Source organism: Alosa pseudoharengus, unplaced genomic scaffold, assembly GCF_046254945.1.
Source record: "Alosa pseudoharengus isolate Yale_2024_CS ecotype anadromous, Long Island Sound unplaced genomic scaffold, YU_APseudo_1.1 YU_APseudo_1.1_scf_22, whole genome shotgun sequence".
NCBI classification, from domain to species: Eukaryota; Metazoa; Chordata; class Actinopteri; order Clupeiformes; family Clupeidae; genus Alosa; species Alosa pseudoharengus.
Genome location: NW_027468680.1, coordinates 8,485,662 through 8,505,257, shown reverse-complemented (window position 1 = coordinate 8,505,257; position 19,596 = coordinate 8,485,662). Strand labels below are relative to the sequence as shown.

General features: G+C 39.4%; 2 protein-coding genes across 3 annotated transcripts; one reads left to right on the top strand and one right to left on the bottom strand.

Annotated features, from left to right (window-relative positions):
* Positions 1-1,437: 1,437 nt before the first annotated feature.
* LOC143139258 (uncharacterized) lies at positions 1,438-3,835 on the bottom strand. Of its 2 annotated transcripts, XM_076299863.1 has the most exons (9): positions 3,753-3,835; positions 3,489-3,631; positions 3,219-3,276; positions 3,007-3,099; positions 2,802-2,913; positions 2,497-2,720; positions 2,235-2,406; positions 1,973-2,100; positions 1,438-1,846 (listed from the first exon to the last, which is right to left on the bottom strand). In XM_076299863.1, the coding sequence occupies exons 6-9, from the start codon at positions 2,599-2,601 to the stop codon at positions 1,631-1,633; spliced, it is 621 nt and encodes a 206-aa protein (XP_076155978.1). In that variant the 5' UTR covers positions 2,602-2,720; positions 2,802-2,913; positions 3,007-3,099; positions 3,219-3,276; positions 3,489-3,631; positions 3,753-3,835; the 3' UTR covers positions 1,438-1,630. The 2 variants fall into 2 exon arrangements, with proteins under 2 accessions (XP_076155978.1, XP_076155977.1); XM_076299862.1 differs by having other exon boundaries at positions 2,497-2,913.
* A 5,714-nt stretch (positions 3,836-9,549) lies between these two features.
* LOC143139257 (b(0,+)-type amino acid transporter 1) lies at positions 9,550-18,027 on the top strand. Its single transcript, XM_076299861.1, has 6 exons — positions 9,550-10,248; positions 14,124-14,257; positions 14,409-14,538; positions 15,932-16,056; positions 16,306-16,393; positions 17,797-18,027. Exons 1-6 carry the CDS (start codon positions 9,550-9,552, stop codon positions 18,025-18,027), a joined length of 1,407 nt encoding a protein of 468 aa, XP_076155976.1.
* Positions 18,028-19,596: the final 1,569 nt, after the last annotated feature.

Genomic DNA, 19,596 nt, shown 5'->3' with positions numbered 1-19,596 from the left:
GCGCCCCCTATAGAGGCCAAATGATGCCAATTTCCTAGTGTGTCATCATAATCAGGTAACAGGTCCTTATACCAAGTTTGGACTTTGTACACCAAAGCGTTGCTGAGATACAAGCTCACTTCCTGTATTACAGCGCACCCTATAGAGGACACATGATGCCAATTTCCTAGTGCGTCCTCACTATCAGATACCAAGTCCCTGTACCAAGTTTGGACTTCATACATTAAAGCATAGCCGAGATGTTAGCCCACTTCCTGTTTGGTGGCTTCATCGCCATATTTGATTGGCTGTCACGGGCAAACAAAAATGAAATTAAAAAATCTGACAAGTATCGTTTGTGCGGCTCGGTCTGAAGATCATCTCCGACAAGTTCTGTGAAAATCGGATGAAATTTGTAACCGCTGAAACTTTTCGTAGAGTTTGGACTAAATCCAATATGGCGGAGGTCCAATATGGCGGAAAGTGATAGGTTAGGGGTCGATGAACTCTGTATGGTCCAAGGATTCAGACACTACCTCAATTGTGAAAATCAGACAAAAGAGTCAAGGATCACGCGCATGAACGCATGTCCAGCATTGAACTGGTGGTGGCGCTAGTGTGTTCAATGTATATGCACGAAAATTGGTGTGAGTGATTGGGACAGTGTCCTGACTAATGGTCTCAAGTTTTGTTATATTAACTCAAAGCGTCACCTAGATGTTTGTCCACTTCCTGTTTTGCGGCTTCGTCACAATATTTGATTGGCTGTCACGGGCAAATAAAAATGAAATTGAAAAATCTGACCAGTATCGTTTGTGCGGCCCGGGCAAAAGATCATCTCTAACAAGTTTCGTGAAATTCGGAGGAAATTTGTAACCGCTGAAACTTTTCGTAGAATTTGGACTAAATCCAATATGGCGGAGGTCCAGTCTGGCCGAAAGTGACGTAGTAGGGGTCATCCAACTCAAGTCAGTCCAGGGATTCCAACGGTGCATGATTTGTGAAAATCGAACGCACCGTTCAATTGTTACATACGTGAATGTGAGTCCAGATTCGACCCATTGGTGGCGCTAGAGTGTTCGGCATAGAGTTCTGTAAATTGGTGAGAGTGATCATGGGACGGTCCTGAATCAGGGCGCTAAATTTCATAATAATAATGACTTGCAAATACCTTTCAACCCAGCTTTTCAACTTTCAGCCAAACTTTGACCTGTTGGTGGCGCTAGATGGCTGGGTTTAGAGATCTGTAAATTAGCGTTAGTGGTCAGTGGAGTGTCCCGAAACTTTCTGGCAAAAAATCTGAACTTTTTAGCCAGGCGTTCTATGGGCTGCCATAGACTCCAATGGCAGAAGTGTAATAATAATAATAATAATAATAATAATAATAATAGGAAAAACTACTAACTCAATGGGTGCCTTCGCAGCTTCGCTGCTAGGCCCCCAATAACACTTAAAAATAAAATACTACACAATGCTTACCAAAGAAAAGACAAGGACTTCCTTGGTCACTTTCGATTTTTTTTTTTGTGCTTGCAAAGAAACATCAACTAACGCACAATTCTTGCACGCAACTCGACAACTCTTGGAGTCTCCTTTGTTTCCCCCAGATCAATGTTATAGATAGTTGTTTGCACAAAAGTGTAAAAGCTGCTCAAGGAAGAACTGTATGACATACCAAAGACACATAATGGGCTTTAAAGAGTTCTTCAAAAGCTCCCACTGAACCTGTTGCCTTGCATTGAAGCGCATGCTTGTCAATCACAACGAAGTAGGAGTGAATGCTGCTCTGTGTGGATCCCTGGGCGAGAAGGTAGGGCTGAGTACTTTGGGTGATGTTGTCTAGATGCTGCTGCACACTGGTTCCAACCTACAACAAAATAAATTCAACAGAATTGTTTTAGTAACTAATCTCTAACAATAAATCAGATCACCTCAAACTGTGCATGAGATTGAAGTGATAGGAAATATATATTTTAACAACTGCCAAGCATACCTTTTGAAATCTGATGAGCTGATCTATAGCTTGAGATGCAGACATCTTTCCCAGACTCTTTCGACCTTGTGCAGATGGAGGTAGCAGATGTAGCAGCAGCAAGATGGCAGACATGTCACTGTCCCAGCCTACAAATAAGTAAAGAAACATCTGATTAACATTATGCCATAATAGTATTCAATTATCAACTTGCACAATTACCAAAATGTGTACTGCAGACCTACATAATCAACAATATGAAGTAAAAAGGTTTGATTCTTACCATTCTCAACTTGCGCAGCTGACTCAGCATTGTGCATCAAGTCCAAGAGTTCAGTGGTGGGTACAAGTCCATGGCTCTCCTTTATTACTTTTGCTTTGAAAGTGGTTGGCCACCTCTCTAAGAATTTGTTGGCTGTGGTCTCACCAAACAGAAGTCTGAAATCTTGTTCCACCTGCAATGCAACACACATAGACATGAGTGATGAGTGATAACTGATGCTGCATTGGATATATTAGTGATGCAGCGAACTGAGATGTCGTACCAGTCCTGGTGTGTCCAGAAATCGTGGAAAGACCAATAAGACATCTGATGATTTGTTTTCATCATTGACCATTGCTTGCCGATAAATGAAGGTCGTTTTCATCATCTCATGGACAGTGTCTTCATCAGCAGAGTGTCTCAAAACACTAATAGCTGCTTCCACATCCTCATCAGATGGCACTTTGTCAAAGATGAAGGGTTGTTGACCATGGCCTGGCCCACCAACTTAAGACAAAATACAATGTCAAAGACTTTCTGCACAATCCACAAATCACCAACATCATTGTTACTGATCAGTAAACATACCTTTTGGAGATTTGCTGACTGAAGCGCATCTTTCCTCTGCAGTTTTTGTTTGTATGGTCTTTAATCGCCATGCAAGGTATCCAGAACCACTCTTCGGATCGTAGAAATGTTCCTATGTGATTATAAATACATTACACACAAAAGAGTACTACAACAGTTCAGAGAGTGAATACGTGCATAATGTTGCAATGGCCCTTATACTTACATATCATGTTGTGAGTATGGGTCTTCCAGATAGGGAAACAAGGCGACTATCCCCTGGGCATAAGTCACTCCGACACTTTTGGGGGGTGATGTCCTAGCATATGAATTCAAAGATAACATCTTTCAATTGATATTGTACAACCCAATTTACATTACTGTTACTGTAAATAATAACAATGTTTCTTTCAGCCCATCTACATATGTAATGCTTACCCATGTGTTTCTGTCATCTCAGCAGCAAGTATGTTAATCATCTGTCTTCTGGTGGCATCTGTCAAAGATTTGTTTTTTCCATACTCTTGCATAATGAGTTCACCACCAGGCTTTGATGTTAGAATTTCTTCAATCAACTTTAGGTGGAATAAAATGCAATTTTAGTCATTTTAAAACCATATGTAACACTGAAAATAGTTATTTAAAAAACACTTCCCATGATATGATATAACATTCAGACTGGACTTAGCAGCAATTTCCACTACCTACCGTTTTTGCCTTATAGTTTATTCGGCATGGCCTTTTAGGATGGCTTTGTTCACCAGCGGCTGCTTCTTCATTAGGGTCACACAGAGAGAAATTCTGAACGACGGTGTCATCAGATGTTACTAAGCATGATGATTGAGAGGCAGCTGTTAATTTGTATAAAACATAGAAATATATTACATGAGGCTGTTATTTTTAAGACGATAAATGTTCTCATTCCAGCCTTTAAACTAAATAAACACATTTCGAAATTGTCTGAATGAGTACCAAGTCCTTCATCGCCTAGAATGATTCGAAAGGTTCCAGGTGATTACTTCAATACTTCTTCAAAAACCCCTGAGTCAACTTCTGTGTCAGACTGGTCATACACCTTAATGTCTGGCTGTCTGGTATGTTGAATTTTAGGCAAACTGGTTCAAAAAAAAGAAAAAGGGAAATAATTAAATGATGGTGATCCCCCATGTTTTTCCTTCTTGCAAGAACCAAAGGTCAAATAACAATTATTTAACTTAGCCTCATGTATTCACAAAAATGTTTAAAGACAAAGTTAACTAGTTCTCGTAATATAATAGGTTAATGCTGTACTCTTGCAATAGAGTGAGATATTGCTTTAATCTAATGTAGCCTACTCACCTTCTTTCAAGAAAGCGTCAAATGTTGGTTCAGACAGCTTCACATATTTTTGCTCTCCCTGAACTGAACACGCAAAAGCATTGTGCACCTGTTGATAGAGGTAAAAATATATATAAAAAATCATAATTTAAGCTAGTTCAACTAAGAGAGTTACCTATTCGTTTTTCTATGCAAAATAGAGTACACTGTAACTACAAAGGTTACAGAAGGCAAAGTCGTGCTGGTTGAATAATTTATACTCCGCAGCAAATTGGGTGACGTGAAGTTCACGTAAATGAGGCGCTAGCTTCTTGTCCCATTAGCTAGCAAATTGAGTTAGCTAGCTCATTCATTAGCTATTTCAATTCGCTCTGGTTTCTGTAAACAGTAACAGTTAAAATGGTTAAGCCACGTTAAACGAACCCATCATGCAATCAGTGAACTAAGCTATCGTTTTATAACACTAACATTAACTATGAGACCAATAGTATGCTAACAGTAAAGTTACCAGCATGAAAACGCTAGAATAGAATAGTGTTGGGAAACTAACGTTAGCGAACAACAGCTAAAATCTTATAAAGGTTGCGTTGTTAGCGACTGAGCTAACGCTGTTTTAAGCATTTACCATTCTTACCAACTTCATTGATGAAAATATTGCAACACTAACAACATCCACCATAAAGAAAGACAGAAAAGAGTTACTGGATGCTAGCTTGCTTATAGTAATCTAGCCTACATTCCCTTGTCGTTAAGTTACACCATGACAAGCACAATCTATCTTCAGACTGCCAACGTAACGTTAGCGGCTTCAAACGAACTGATGCTTAGCTCTAGAAAACGGACAGTAGGCCTATTTCTTACCTCAATGCGGGGAAAACCTTGGTCTGAACTGATGTGTCGAACATTTGAACTAATGCCCAATTTGCCAGCTGATAACGTTAACGAACTCACTAATTTACAAGGTGGGGAGTTACCGTTACCGCCATATGGAAATCGACGACATAACGATAGAGATGGTTGCTTGCAACTAACACAACAACAAAAATAGCCTAATGTACATTTGAAAAAAGACCGGTTTGTTGTTCACAACACAGAAATGTTAACATTACTTACCTGACAATATCAGTTGGCTACTCCTTCGCAGTCGTCCTTCAGCCTCGGTAGTTGGCCTACAGCAGCAGAGTGGCGGGTAACCTATTCATCACGCTGTAGAGTTGAATTTTTCACTGCATGTCTGCAGAATTTTACTCTTACTTTTAACTCCACTGATAGAGCAACTTTACTCTCCAAAATGTTGAAAATACTCCATCTGGGTTTAAATAACTTTACTCTGAAATATTAACACCCCATTTTTTACTGTGAAGTAGCAGGGAATTCACGCCGAACCGTTGCAACTCTGCCATCAATCATTATGTTAAGCCCGCCTACCGACTCTATACACAATGTGATTGGCATTATCAAAGTTTAATTTTTCCAGCTTGCAATCCAACGGAGAGTTGCTAGACTACCCTTTACATTTGCTGCCTCTAGGGTGCGTCTGGATTTCTAGGCTAACTCACCACCACCTCGCCAGATAACCAAAATCCATTGTCATCCATTTGTAAGTGATGTCACACACCCACACCTATGCACAAGTTCAGACAGACACAAGTACATGCCTCAACACACACTTAAGACTAGACACACTGACACATAACGTTCATAAGTTTCTACGGCTGTGTGAATAGGCTGAGAAAACAAGCAAACAAAAAGCTTTAATCCACAAAATAAACTGCCATGGTCACTGATTGTGCGTCCTGCAAGAGTTTCACCAGTTCTCCCGCACACACTCAACACCTGTTGCTTTTGTTCCCCTTGTCCCTCTTGTCTCAATAACCTTAGCAGAGGCTGAATCAGTAGCATCTGTGTCCTGCTGCACTCTGGGAAATCACATTCTACTAGGCACATTCTACTGCTGTTACTGTGACTGTGCAATAGCTAACTCAGAAAGTAACCCAGAGTATTTGAGGCTCCCAGTCCCAGACTATGCCTGTTTTCAATCTTTGTTCCAATTTTCAAAGGATTAGGCTGAGATCTCCTGTTGCCCCCAATCTTTACAGAGGCCCAGGGCTCAATGCTTGCCTTGTCCAGATTGTTTTGATATTTGAATCGCAATTCTCAAATAAGGTTCTTAAAGCTCCCTGTGCTTGGACCCCGATCATTGTTGCTCACGGCTATTTTTGTTGTTTTGAATGACTGGTGTGAAATTAAAAAGTAAAGGTTATAACAGCTGTGTCTTTACTTGTTACTGTGCAGTTGGACACTGAACCTGCTGCTTTGCTAAATTATGATGCAGTGTGGGAATCAGTTTGAGGTATAATAGAAAATAACTAGAAAACGCAATTCCAGGTAATTACCAGTGCATGAAAATGCAAAACATATGGTGTGAAATATATTGTTAAAACAGATGATGTGCTAATTGGCAACCAACATGATGAGGTTTAATATAGTTCAAATGACTGAACTAGGTAGATGAGGTTTAATATAGTTGGAATGACTGAACTAGGTAGATGAGGTTTAATATAGTTGGAATGACTGAACAGTTAAATAGGTGGATAGTTTAAAAGGTTAAATTATTTGCTAGGTAGACAAAGTTTAATATAGTTGGAATGACTGGACAGTTAAATAGGTAGATAGTTTAAATGGTTAAATTATTTGCTAGGTAGATGAGGTTTAATATAGTTGGAATGACTGAACTAGGTAGATGAGGTTTAATATAGTTGGAAAGACTGAACGGTTAAATAGGTGGATAGTGTAAAAGGTTAAATTATTTGCTAGGTAGATGAGGTTTAATATAGTTGGAATGACTGAACTAGGTAGATGAGGTTTAATATAGTTGGACTGACTGAACAGTCAAATAGGTGGATAGTTTAAAAGGTTAGCCTGAGAAACTGATAGGGTGCAGGTGGCCTGGCCACCTGGCCTAGGATTCTAATTGCTTAACGGCAGTCTTAATAGAGCCATATTGTATGCTTAAAGCCTGAGACAGAGTATATAGTTTAAAAGTTAAATGTAGATAGTGTAATGGATGTTGATAGACAGAAAGTTGAATGGATGTTGATGGATAGTTTAATGGGTGGATGAGTGAATGGTTTGAAGAGGATGAATGGATAGAAAGTTGGATGAAATGTGTCTTATATCCTTGTAGAATGGAGAAACACAGAGAGAGTTGGTCTAGTTCAGTAGAAAGCAGTTGATACAGGTGCAATCAGTTGAACTGATTCTTTGATGGGGCCTAGATGAGCAGCTGGAAGATGATACAGGTGCAAATCAAGTTAATTAGTCCATTGTGATGTCATCAGCCCATGTTAAGTCTATGGGGACATTTTGAGTAGTTTTTAATTAATAGTTTAAAAAGTATAAAAGTTACAAAGATGAAAAATACAAAGCCCACATGTCCTAAGTAAGACCTACGCAACGCAGTTTGAATGAAGTTTCTACGTTAAACGGTTGAAGCTGCATTAACTGCGTTAGAAGAAGAAGAAGAAGAAGAAGAAGAAGAAGAAGCCTAGGAAGAACAGTACAGTGCATTTTCATGCACTGTAAAAACACAAATGTTTGTTTGTACACTGTATGCATCACCTAGTGAGGTACAATTGCAATTCGCCTTATTCAACCGACGGCCAGAACGAGGCTAAAGGGTACACTCGCCATTACACCTCAGTCCAGCAGATGGTGGTAATGCACTCCGTTTGCAAACTGCCAAAAAAAAGAAGAAAAAGAAGGAGGGTTCACTCAAAGATGGTTGATTACGAAGATACTTCCTGAGAGGCCATTTCCTGTCCCTGGAAATGTATGCAAATAGGGTAGCAGTAGTACATGCCCTGCACGAGGGGGGGCCACTATCCCCCATTTATGCAGTGATCGGGCTCCCTTTTTAACATTGAGGTCTATGGCAGAATCCAAGAATTTCCCAGAATTTGTCAAAGCCTTATTTTTCTGAGCAATGGATGCACATTTCGGACACGGTATCATGATCTCCAAACCCTCCTCCCCATTTCAGGAGAATGTTGTGACAGTATGACCCTCCAGTCGGGAGAAAATCAACATTAATGAAGGTGTACACCAAGTTTGTTTTGTACTCCGGCTTCTGTCTGGTGTGGAACCGAGGCGTTCAAACGTCAGTCATACGTCAGTGACACGCCCCTGTGCAGGCGGGGACTGAACCAGAGCCCGTCTCTGAACTCCACTTTGCCCTCATAGACATGAACTAGGATGACCCATCTTGCTACGCATTAATTATCTTTGGTTCACTAAAAATGTTGGGCCTTTCGGGAAAAATTCTGGGCCTATGCTATTACGTGCCGCCGCCACTGGACTCCCAGTCCTCCTGGAGCAACTCAGCATTGGATGCCTTGTTGGGATGCAATGGTGGCAGCCCCATGGGTTCAAATTCACAACCCTCTAGTGTTCAATTTGGAAATCCAGATCCCTAACAACTAGATTGCTTATTTTACTACACGCACACACGCACGCACAACTGAAATTGTTCTTTTGCCCAGGGAACGTCCACATCACTGATGAGCGCCACAATCATGGTGGCACCATGTGACGTAAACTGACTAAAGGGACAGGGGGTTACACACCATCAGTCCTTACATGTGCTTCCTGAACTTTCTTACAACTTTCTTTTATGAGGGGTCACAGAAATATTGAAGTTAGTGCTTTAAAGATTAATGATTATCTATTTTGGAGGCTTAGAGACAGAGCTCTGGAATCAAGAGATAAAATCTTCTGCATCTGAAATCAACACTGGAAAAGAAAGAAAGAATAATAGTAGGTATTTAAAAGAAACAATTACCATAATCACATAGCTCCCCTTGCAGAGTTTGTATCACATACAGAAAAGAATATATTGAAATGTGCCAAAGTATATTTTGGGGACCATTTCGAATAGCCTATTTCAAAAATATATTGTGAAAATATATTTCAAATTTAAATTGTCTGTGTATGTATGGGATTAGTTAGATACGAACGAGAATGCTAGAATGATTAGAAAGTGAACTTTACATTCAAATTACATTTGAAATTATTATAGCCTTAATAGACTAATAATAAAAATAAGAGTAGGCCTTATTACAATAATAATAGGCTAGCAAGTCTTCATAACAACAATAACCTATGACTCTGAAAATAATTACTTGATTAGACGCAATTAAAACATTGTTGAAGGTGGGACTTGATTGTTCACTGAGCTAAGTAGCTAGCTCACTTAAACCCCTCCTCTTAACACCATCACAAACTCGGTGGCTATCAGAAAGGGTGAGTGAGTGGACTCAGGTCAGTAATTAACCCATGTCATAACAGCAGTGGTGACTTTGTCCCACTCTGATTCACAACTCAACAATTCTCATTCTTTCAATGTCCTTGTTGTAACAAACCTAAAATATTAGGTATTTTTGTTGACTCTGCCATGGATGGGAAAACACAGAAGTTGGAGTTACGCCGTGAAGTGGGACTGTTGGGAGGCATGTCCCTTATTGCTGGTACCATGATAGGCTCTGGAATATTTATGTCTCCCCAGTCTGTGATTCAAAACATCGGGAGCCCTGGTGCGAGCCTTGTCATCTGGGCATGTTGTGGACTTCTTGCTATGTTAGCATCGCTAAGCTATGCAGAACTGGGTACTGTAATAAGGGAGTCCGGAGGGGAATATATCTACATACTGCGTACAGCAGGTCAACCCGCTGCTTTTCTTTTCATCTTCACCTCGGTGGTGGTAGTGCGTCCTGCCAGCATGGCCGGCGTAGCACTGAGCTTTGCCTTGAATGCGGTGGCCCCCTTTTATCAGGACTGTCCTCCACCAGACAATGTGGTAAAGTGCGTGGCCGCAGCAGGCATCCTGCTGTTGGCCGTGGTGAACTGTCTGAATGTACGCTTGGCTATGAAACTTATGGTTTTCTTTATGGCAGCTAAATTGCTAAGCCTTGCCGTTATTGTGATTGGAGGTGTCGTGCTACTTGTGCAAGGGAATACACTCAACTTTGAGAACTCCTTCGAAGGCACCAAGCTGGACGTGAGTGCCATTGGTGTGGCCTTTTTCCAGTGCCTTTGGTCCTACGATGGCTGGAACAATTTGAATTCTGTGACAGAAGAGCTAAAAAATCCACAGGTATATTCAAGTCTGTATTGTTTTAATGCGGTCACTGATTCAGCTTTTGATTAAGCAAATGTAGCCTATAGGCCTACTCAAATGTCTGGTTCTGTTTCCGTCAGAAGAGTTTATGTAACAATAGACTCATTAAAAAAGATAAGGTATCTATTAATAGATACTTTCAAAAATGTTTTTTTAAAAGAATGAATAATGAAAATGAAAACGAACACGATGCAAAGTTGCCCGCTTTACCTCATGTGAACTACACCTTGAGTTCTGGCCACAGGTCAGTGTGGGTCTAAGTATGCAAACATCTTTGAGAGTTGTGAGTTTAAGTAAAGATTATTTGTCTGTTGACATGTAAGTAATGGTATGTGCATAGAATATGAATAAATAAATAGGCACTTTATGTCATCCCCAAAGGTAAAATGTGGTTTTACAGCAGCGACAAATACCAGATAGATAGATAGATAGATACTTTATTGATCCCCAAGGGGAATCATACTATCATATAGACTGGGTCTAATTCCAGACTCTTTTCTTCAGTGGTTCCATGTTGGTGGAATGAACTGCCCAGTGCTCTCCGTTCCTGTGGTAGTTTTGGGTCGTTTAAGAGGGGTCTAAAGACATTCCTATTCAACATATACTTAGTTGTTTAAGCGCTTATGTGTTATGGTTTATATAATGTTGTTTTTATTTTAATTGGGCTGTTAATTAATTTGACATTATTGTTTATTATTGATATTCTCCTTAATGTAGTCTTAGCATGTTATTGTTTTTATATTATTGATTGAATTGACATTATTGTTTTATTATTGCCTTTCCCCTTTTTTACATTGCTTTTTTTATTAGGCTATTGATTGAATTGATATTATTGTGTACTACAACTATTCTCCTTACTATATTTGACCTAGATTTTAATCTGTTCCCTGTTCATTTTTAAATATTATTATGTTGTTTTGTATTTATATGTCGCTTTGGACAAAGGCGTCTGCTAAATCCATAACCATAACCATAACCATAACCATATAGAACCTTTCAACATTAAAAACAAAAACAATGCTTGAACGTTCTATTTGGTTCCCAATCTACTTCATCTGCATTAAGATATATGGAATGTTAAAACGGAAGCCTTGTGGGGCCAACTATGATGCTGATAATGGAACTCTCTTGAAAGGGTCTAAACACACACAAACATGCATACACGGTCCAAAATGGCTAGAATAAAATGTAATTTAGGATATCACTATATATCTGTGCAATTTAATGTAAATTGTGCATTGTCTCAGAAGATATGTCTCCTCTCCCAGCACAGAGGGGAGAACTGACTGGGATAGTCAATGTCCATGTAAAAATAATGATTCATCAATTTACAGTGCCTATAAAAAGTATTCACCTCCTTTGGATATTTCCACTTTTACTGTTTTTATAAATGGAATCTTGGAATCTTTGAAACCCCCTCCTTCATGTCAAAGTGAAAGCAGATTTCTACAATGTAATGTTAATTACTTAAAAATATATATAATGCAAAATAAGCGATTGCATAAATATACAGCCCCTTCAAGTCAGCATTTAGTAGATGCACCTTTGGCCGCAATTACTGTAAAGCATGGAACCTGCGTGGATAGGTTTCTGTTAAGCTTGCACATCTTGATACTGCAATTCTCCATAATGCAACTCCATTTTTCTTTGCAAAACTGTTCAAGCTCTGTCAGGTTGGAAGGGGATCAGGTATGAACAGCCCTTTTCAAGTCCAGACACAGATTTTCTATAGGATTGAGGTCTGGGCTTTGACTTGGCCTCTCCAGAACATTCACCTTGTTCTTGTAGGGGAAGGCACATAACGTGTCCTCAGGATGAGAATTGCATTGGCCATCAAAATGTTTAAACATGTATAGAACAGGACAGAACGTTGAAGCAGTGAAACATATTTCAAGAAACTACAATTAATCTGACCTCATGAAATTAAGAAATTGACCTTGAATAATTACCAAGTAGTTTATCAACTATAGCAGAGTAGTGGCATGGCATTTGAGAATATATATATATATATATAAATGGTGGGTGAATTAACAATTTATTACCAGTAAATCATAAAGCACATTGAATGTAAGGTAGGTTAAAGCATAACTCTCTCCTAATGCATCCTAGGGTCTTTTTGTGAATGAAGTCAAATTTTTGTTTAAAAGCATAATTACGACGTAAGCACCACTATTAAATATGATCACATCAATTCAAACCAAGTCTATATTTGTAATAATTAAGTGGGGTAGGACTAGGTTATATGAGCGGCCAGTGGCGTAACAAATCAATGGTGGGCCCGGGTGCGAGAGCGCTACGCGGGCCCCATATCGACGTAACCTACTATGGCCCAGGATGAATTAGCTCTGATACATGCAATACACATTAAGGGTGACTTCAATTGTTTATGCAAAGGGCCTGAGGCACCAAAGTAGTTTAGTAGTTACAGATTACAATTTCAAAACATTAATTTAAAAAAAATAATTTTATTAACAGCCTGCAGGCCAGGGTAATCTAATATTACTGCATTAACATCAACTCGCATGGAATTATGGGAACACTCAATGCGCCTCTGCTGAAACTGCAAGCGTAGATTGCTTGATTATAAACTCGCACTGCGCAGAAACAAAACTTAATGTAGCCTAACTTATTTAACCGTCCAGAAACCAAATAAAATCATTCATATGCATACAATCCCCGATATGCGTGAATTAGGCCATTTTACGAGCCTTTCGTTGTGCAAAATCGTCAACGATGTTCCCAATATTTAATGCTCTGGCTCTCGTATTTTCAATGGACAGGATAGCTAACCCACGGAGCCTCTCCTGCCCCATGCTGCTCCTTAGGTATAGGTCTTAATAAGTTTGAGTTTGGAAAAAGATCGCTTAGCTGTTGCCACAGTCACAGGCAATGTCAGAAACAACATGAGTAGGCCTACACACTTCCCCGAATGTGGATGTTACACTGTCATAATCTACCACCAGCATTTTGGCAAGTTGAAAAATAGATGACTTCTGTGAAATCTCTGCTTTAAAGCAAGACCTGAATGAGAGGAGTTGTGTTGGGAATGTCGGTGCAATGTCCCTATAATGGTCTGACAAACGTCTTGCCTTTTCAAGCAGCTCATCATCACCTGCGAGTTGAATGGTCATAGGACATAAAGACTCAAACACATGACAAGTTTCCCGCATACTTGCAAATCTTTGGGAGAGCTGACTGATTATGATGTCCAGAGTTGCATTAAATACCTGCACTTTGAAGTATCTCTCTGCATCGGTTAAGCGCTCATCTTCCGATAGATCGTCAAAGTGACGCTTCACTCTCCGTGCTCTAACATTCTAAAGTTCTAAAAAAAAAAAAAAAAAGGAGGCAGGGCGGGGGTAGCGACGGGCCCCGGGAGGTAACGGGCCCTAGTGCGACTGCACTTGCTGCACCTACTATAGTTACGCCACTGTGAGCGGCCCCTCTTCCAATGGCACGGCTCTGACGAACCCATGTGTGCAGGGAGAAATAGCCCTGTGCAGAGAAACTAGAGGAGCAGTTCATATTCAGCAAAGACAAAAGAGAAAGTGCACAATAGGCCTAGCAAATAAGACGGCTGGAAATCATACATTGTGCCGATATATTTGCTGTTAATAGTCAACGAACTCCACTAACCACTCGGTGAGTTTCACAGTTTTGAAAACAAACGTTAAGGGTTGTTTTAGGACATGTTTGAGTAGCCTACAGTTTCACTGCACTAGTTAAAGCAAGAAAATGGGAAATACCCAAGGGGGGTGAATACTTGTTATAGGCGCTGTATCTGGGCTACATTCAACTGACACATCTTTCCCATTGAATGTCCATTGACACATTTTATTCATTCTTTTCAGGTGAATCTACCCAGGGCTTTGTTGATTGCCATTCCCATGGTAACAGTTCTGTATTTGCTGGTCAATGTGAGTTACTTGGCATCCCTGACACCACGGGAGATGATGTCATCAAGTGCAGTTGCCGTGACATGGGGGTGAACAAATATCTATTTTCAATGTTTTGATGTTAAAAAAAGATGTTTAATTGATTACAGGTAAATTACTCACTACAGATTATTCTGAATGGGAAGTTACCAGATTCCAGATTTCTGAGTCATACATTAAAGACCCTCTATGTGTTGACAGGAATAAAGTGCTCGGAGGCTTGGGATGGTTCATGTCTGTGGCGGCAGCGTTGTCTGCCTTTGGATCTCTGAATGGAACGTTCTTCAGTGGTGGACGAGTGTGCTTTGTGGCTGCCAGGGAAGGGCATATGGTGAGAAGAATTTTATTTATATATTTATTTTTTTAAAGTATATTTTTGGAGCTTTTTTGCTTTTATTGTGCCAGGACAGTGAGAGACTGACAGGAAGCAGGTGGGAGAGAGAGATGGGGTGGGATCAGGAAAATGACCCAGGTCAGACTTGAACCCCGGTCCCCGTGGACACTGTAGCCAGTTAAGCCACAGGACAATATTTGATTTAAACCCAAACCCAAACATCCTGGGCCAATTGCACTGTCAGTTAGCATTTGGTTAGCTTAGCAGCGCTTCAGGTATGATAAAGCAACTATAAGTACCAAAATTGTTAAATTTTTGGAGAAAGCATGAAACTTAACAATGGTTTCCTAATCTTAGTGATGTAAAATATGTGTGCCCCCTGATCCTATATCTGATTTTTGTGAAACTGGATTTCAATATGGCAACCATGGGATGGTGAAAATGGTCAATATTCCACATTTTGGATAATTGAAGTAGCTCAGTCCTGACCACAAATGGAAGGCCACAGAGGTAATACTTGAAATTGCCGACAGCCTCTGTGATGGCCCACGGTATTAAGTAATTGTGTTCTCTGTCTGGTTGTAGTATTCGATGACACACTCTCTCCCTCTGAAGTCTCTTGACAGCCACTGTTACAAAGTCCAAGTAGAACATTGCTGGTGTAAGACTGCAGACCAACGTTACACTGCTGCGCCCATAGACTGTATATATAGAACACAGTCTATGGCTGCGCCTAACTGTTTCATTTAGGTGCACCAGCACATCATTTAGGTTCATCCAAAAATGTCCTTTTAAGCGTTGTTCTTCTTTGTCAGTTCCTACACATTTTGGTAATTGAATTACTCTGTCTAATAATTGCATTACAAGTATATTTAAATAGGATGTTGTGATGTTGTGCAACAAAGAGCACAGGGCACGTTTTACTTTTTTTCCATTTCACTTATTTTTTCCCCTTTACTCCCTTGACAGGGGCTTCTAAATGAAACCTGCTTTTATTTGTCCAAACCTGTAGCCACACCAGGCCAGTAAAAGGACCTGCGTCTAATCGGGACTAGGCTTTTAAACAAATATTTACAGTAAATAGAGAACTGTTACACTGTTGTTATCATTGTATTGGTGGTTATCTACTATCTGTTTATCAGGGGTCATTAACCTAAATTATACTACATAAAGGTAAACCATTTAAGGTAGGCCTATGTTGAAATCCTCAAGCAAATGTAGTTATCACTATTAACAATGGCACCTAGTTCTGCTGCAACATGTGAGTTTAAAACCATGTTACATGGCAAACCTCTCTACACAGTGGCTAAGCTAACAACACAGTAACTGTTCCCTGTATGTTTAAACATCACAGATATTTTGCTTGTTTAAAAGAAGTATTTTCTTCTAGCCAGACATCTTGTCCATGGCACATGTGAGACATCTCACCCCTTCTCCAGCTCTCATCTTCACAACTTTCATCTCTCTCCTTGTGCTGATTCCTGGGGACTTCCAGAGCATTGTCAACTTCTTCAGGTGCCTTCCTAGTTGTACACTTGTTTCTTATGAATATATTATGTACTATGGATTATGTAATTACAGATTATAGTGATAAGGAGCAATGTCATCACAGACATTTATGCAAATGTTGTTCCCTGATAATAGCTTCATAATTTATTCTTATTGTTGTAAGTCCATTTAAAAACAAAAGCATCTGCTAAGAAACAAAGCTTGATACTATGTTCTAGATGTTTGCAGTTTTTAATATCTCACCTTTTTGTCTAGTTTTACAGCTTGGTTCTTTTATGGAACCACTCTGTGTGGCCTCCTTTATCTAAAGATCAGGAGACCTGACCTCCCACGGGTTTTCAAAGTAGGTGACAGATAAGAGCTTTCCAAATGTTTTTTCTATTCTGCTTTTATAAGGGTTGTCGCAATTTCTTCTTTATTACATTGTGCTGAGTAGATATGCTATGTAAATCTGATAAGAATTGCAAATGGCTATCAACAAATATAAATGGCTAGAGTTAGAGAGCGAAAACTGCTGGTGGAAACTAAAGACGCATGTGCAAAAAAACAGAAACATCAGAGAAAGATATAAAAGTGTGGTCAAGTTTCAAGTTATTTAGTGAAGCATTTGGATAAAGCTTACCAGCAGCACTGCTAAGTTAACCCCTTTAAACGGAATAAGTCAGATTACTGTGTAAGAAGATGGTAATGTTACAGTGGTTTCTGGGCAGTGTAGGGCTTCACTCCTAGAATTTACGACAGAGTTGTACAATACATCCATGAAGAGACAATTCTTTGGTCAAAGCTACTCTGTAATCACAAAGTCCAGTTAAACCAATTAGTTTTGCCAGCCTATAAAGTGGCATTAAAGAAAGTCAGCGAAACAAAATGTGATTGCCATTACTTCGTAGAACACATCCTGCTACCAAATGCATTCATTTATTACAAAACTATGCAACAGCACAATGCCATCTGTCCATGAAAAACACTTTAGTCCACAAAAAAACAGGCTACATTACGGAAAGTGTCCTACACAGGTGTGCAGAAAAAATATTTTGTCCAATAGGCTGCGTTCCATGAATATAACTATTCTCACACCAGATTTATCATGCTGCACTACAAGCCCATGCTGACCTGCATACACAAGCTGGAATGACCATATGCCTGTCGTACGGCTGTTTTAAAGCTGCAGTTGGCAAGATTTTTTTTTTATCATATTCACTGAAACCGACACTATGCTCCGACAGAACAACATAAATCAGCCGGTTTTAGAAAAAAAAAAACACACTTCTACCTCCACCTAGAGCCAGTTATTTGCTTTGCAAAAATCCACAGCTCCCGGTTCTTCTGGTCCAATCAGAGCAGGGCTGTGTGAAATCTGACTGAATCACAGTCTGGTGCAGTCTGGTGTGCATTGACGAGCACAAACTCGATGAGAGGGTGCTCGGTGGTAGAGGGGGAGGGGCATGAGAGTTGTAAACATTTTGAAAATTTTGAAAAAAATTTGGCTAAGTCCCCTCAATCTGCCAGACTTACCAATTGCAGCTTAAATGTTTTTTTTTTTTTTTTTTTTTTTTACTTATTTATTTGGCCTTTTATACAAAGCCACTTCCATTTGTCAATTATTACAAGAGCCAGTCTCCCTGGCCTGTTTTATGTCATTCGTTTCGTAAACTAGGGCCAATGAGAATTTTGAGAGCCAGACAATTTTGAGAGCCAGACACATAATGCTTTCTTGACTTGCTTCTCACAATTTGACCCCTTTAGGTTCCCATCCTGATCCCCATCCTAGTCATTATGGCTGCGGTCTTCCTAGTCGTTGCACCAATCATTGACGATCCCAAGATTGAGTATCTGTATGTCACACTATTCATCTTCAGTGGTATCATTATCTATGTGCCCTTCATCCACTTCAAGCTGCTCCCCGGATTACTGGACAGAGTGACCGTTTTCCTCCAACTCTTTCTGGAGGTCGCCCCAGCTGACAAAAACTTGTAATGAGAAATACCACAGAGGCTTCATAACAATGGCACCTCTGTCAAAGTATTGAGAGAAGAAAGTCTACTATAACATAGGTTAATGAGATATATGATATGAAATAAAAAATGGGGAAAAAAAGACTCATATAATGCACTTGACAGCCTGTTAGTATCTCAGAATTTGTTAAAATCCATTCTTTTTTTAATGTGAGCACAGTCAGCTACATACTTACTGGATGCTGGTGAAAGTCATCGAACTTTTGGAAAGCATGTCTGTTAGTGCATCCAGCCTCTCACACTTTTGTTTTTGTTGCCAGAAAATTGGTATTGTTTTCATGTTTATATATATGGAGAATTTTTGACCCTGTTTTTTTGTTCACACCCCATAACATATAAAACATACAGTAGCCATGCCATGTATCAAAATAAAATGCTGTATTTTGTTATATTGAAAATACTAAAAATGCTCTTTAAAGGAAGCATGAAATAACTTTTTGAGAGCAACAGCTTTTCTCTGCCTGCGAGACCTGCCATAAACCTACAAACAGTCAACATCTCATAGCCTAAATACTGTATTAGAGATGCACTCAAAGTCACAACTGATTTTGTCAATGCATGCATATATTGCTTGATATTGCACTGTGTAACGCTAATGATCAGGAAGGATAATGACCCTTTTAGTTGTTTTTTAACTGACTGGGTACTGTATAAGCGCTAAATGGTGTTATATTGACACCAAGGAGCATAAATATACATTTTTCATGTGTGTTGCTAGGCGATACATGGGGCAACGTTTTGAGCAATGTGACCTCACTGCACGCCACTGGTGTATTGTTTGTTTTGTATGTTACTTATCTCGCACTGAATCATCTTCCTAAATCTCAACTCAGGCAAATTACAAAGTCAACATCAGTCAGAGGCTACATTCATTGTTTTGCACAAAAATATTCAATAAATAAACAAAGCCATTTGCTTCAACCCAATAAAATACAATTACGAAATACTATTTTGAATTTGAAATACGTATTTCAAAAACATGTATGATAAATACTGCCCTCCCTGCATACTACAATGGCAAGGTGTACAATGAAAGAAAATTCTGTTGTTTTGTTACAAAAACTATCCACTCACAAGGCAGAAACTCAAAGAGGGTAGAAGACCTTGGAATGACCATCTAGAATGCAAAATTCTACAGAAAGCTAGTAAGGTTGATAAGATAAATTGGGTTTGCTAGCTTGATGATATGGTATATGTAGCCTATGCCTACCTTGTGTGCTATTCAAAGTGCTGGGACATCCAAATGTTCTAGACAACTTGCGATACAAAACTCAAAAGACACACGACATACCATGACAGCTGTCAGTATAGTTAATAACAGTATGATGTACTGTTATGACAGTTATTGTGTCATGCAGGGCTGTATGCTTATTGGAGTTGTCACAGAAAAACAGTAAAGCTAACACTAAAAGAAACAGTGCACTATTATTACTGCCCCCAGTTGTATGCCACTATGACCCAGTTCAGCTTGCGTTTATACACATTTCCATAATATATATTTTTAAATATGATCTCAAGCTTTTAAGCCAAA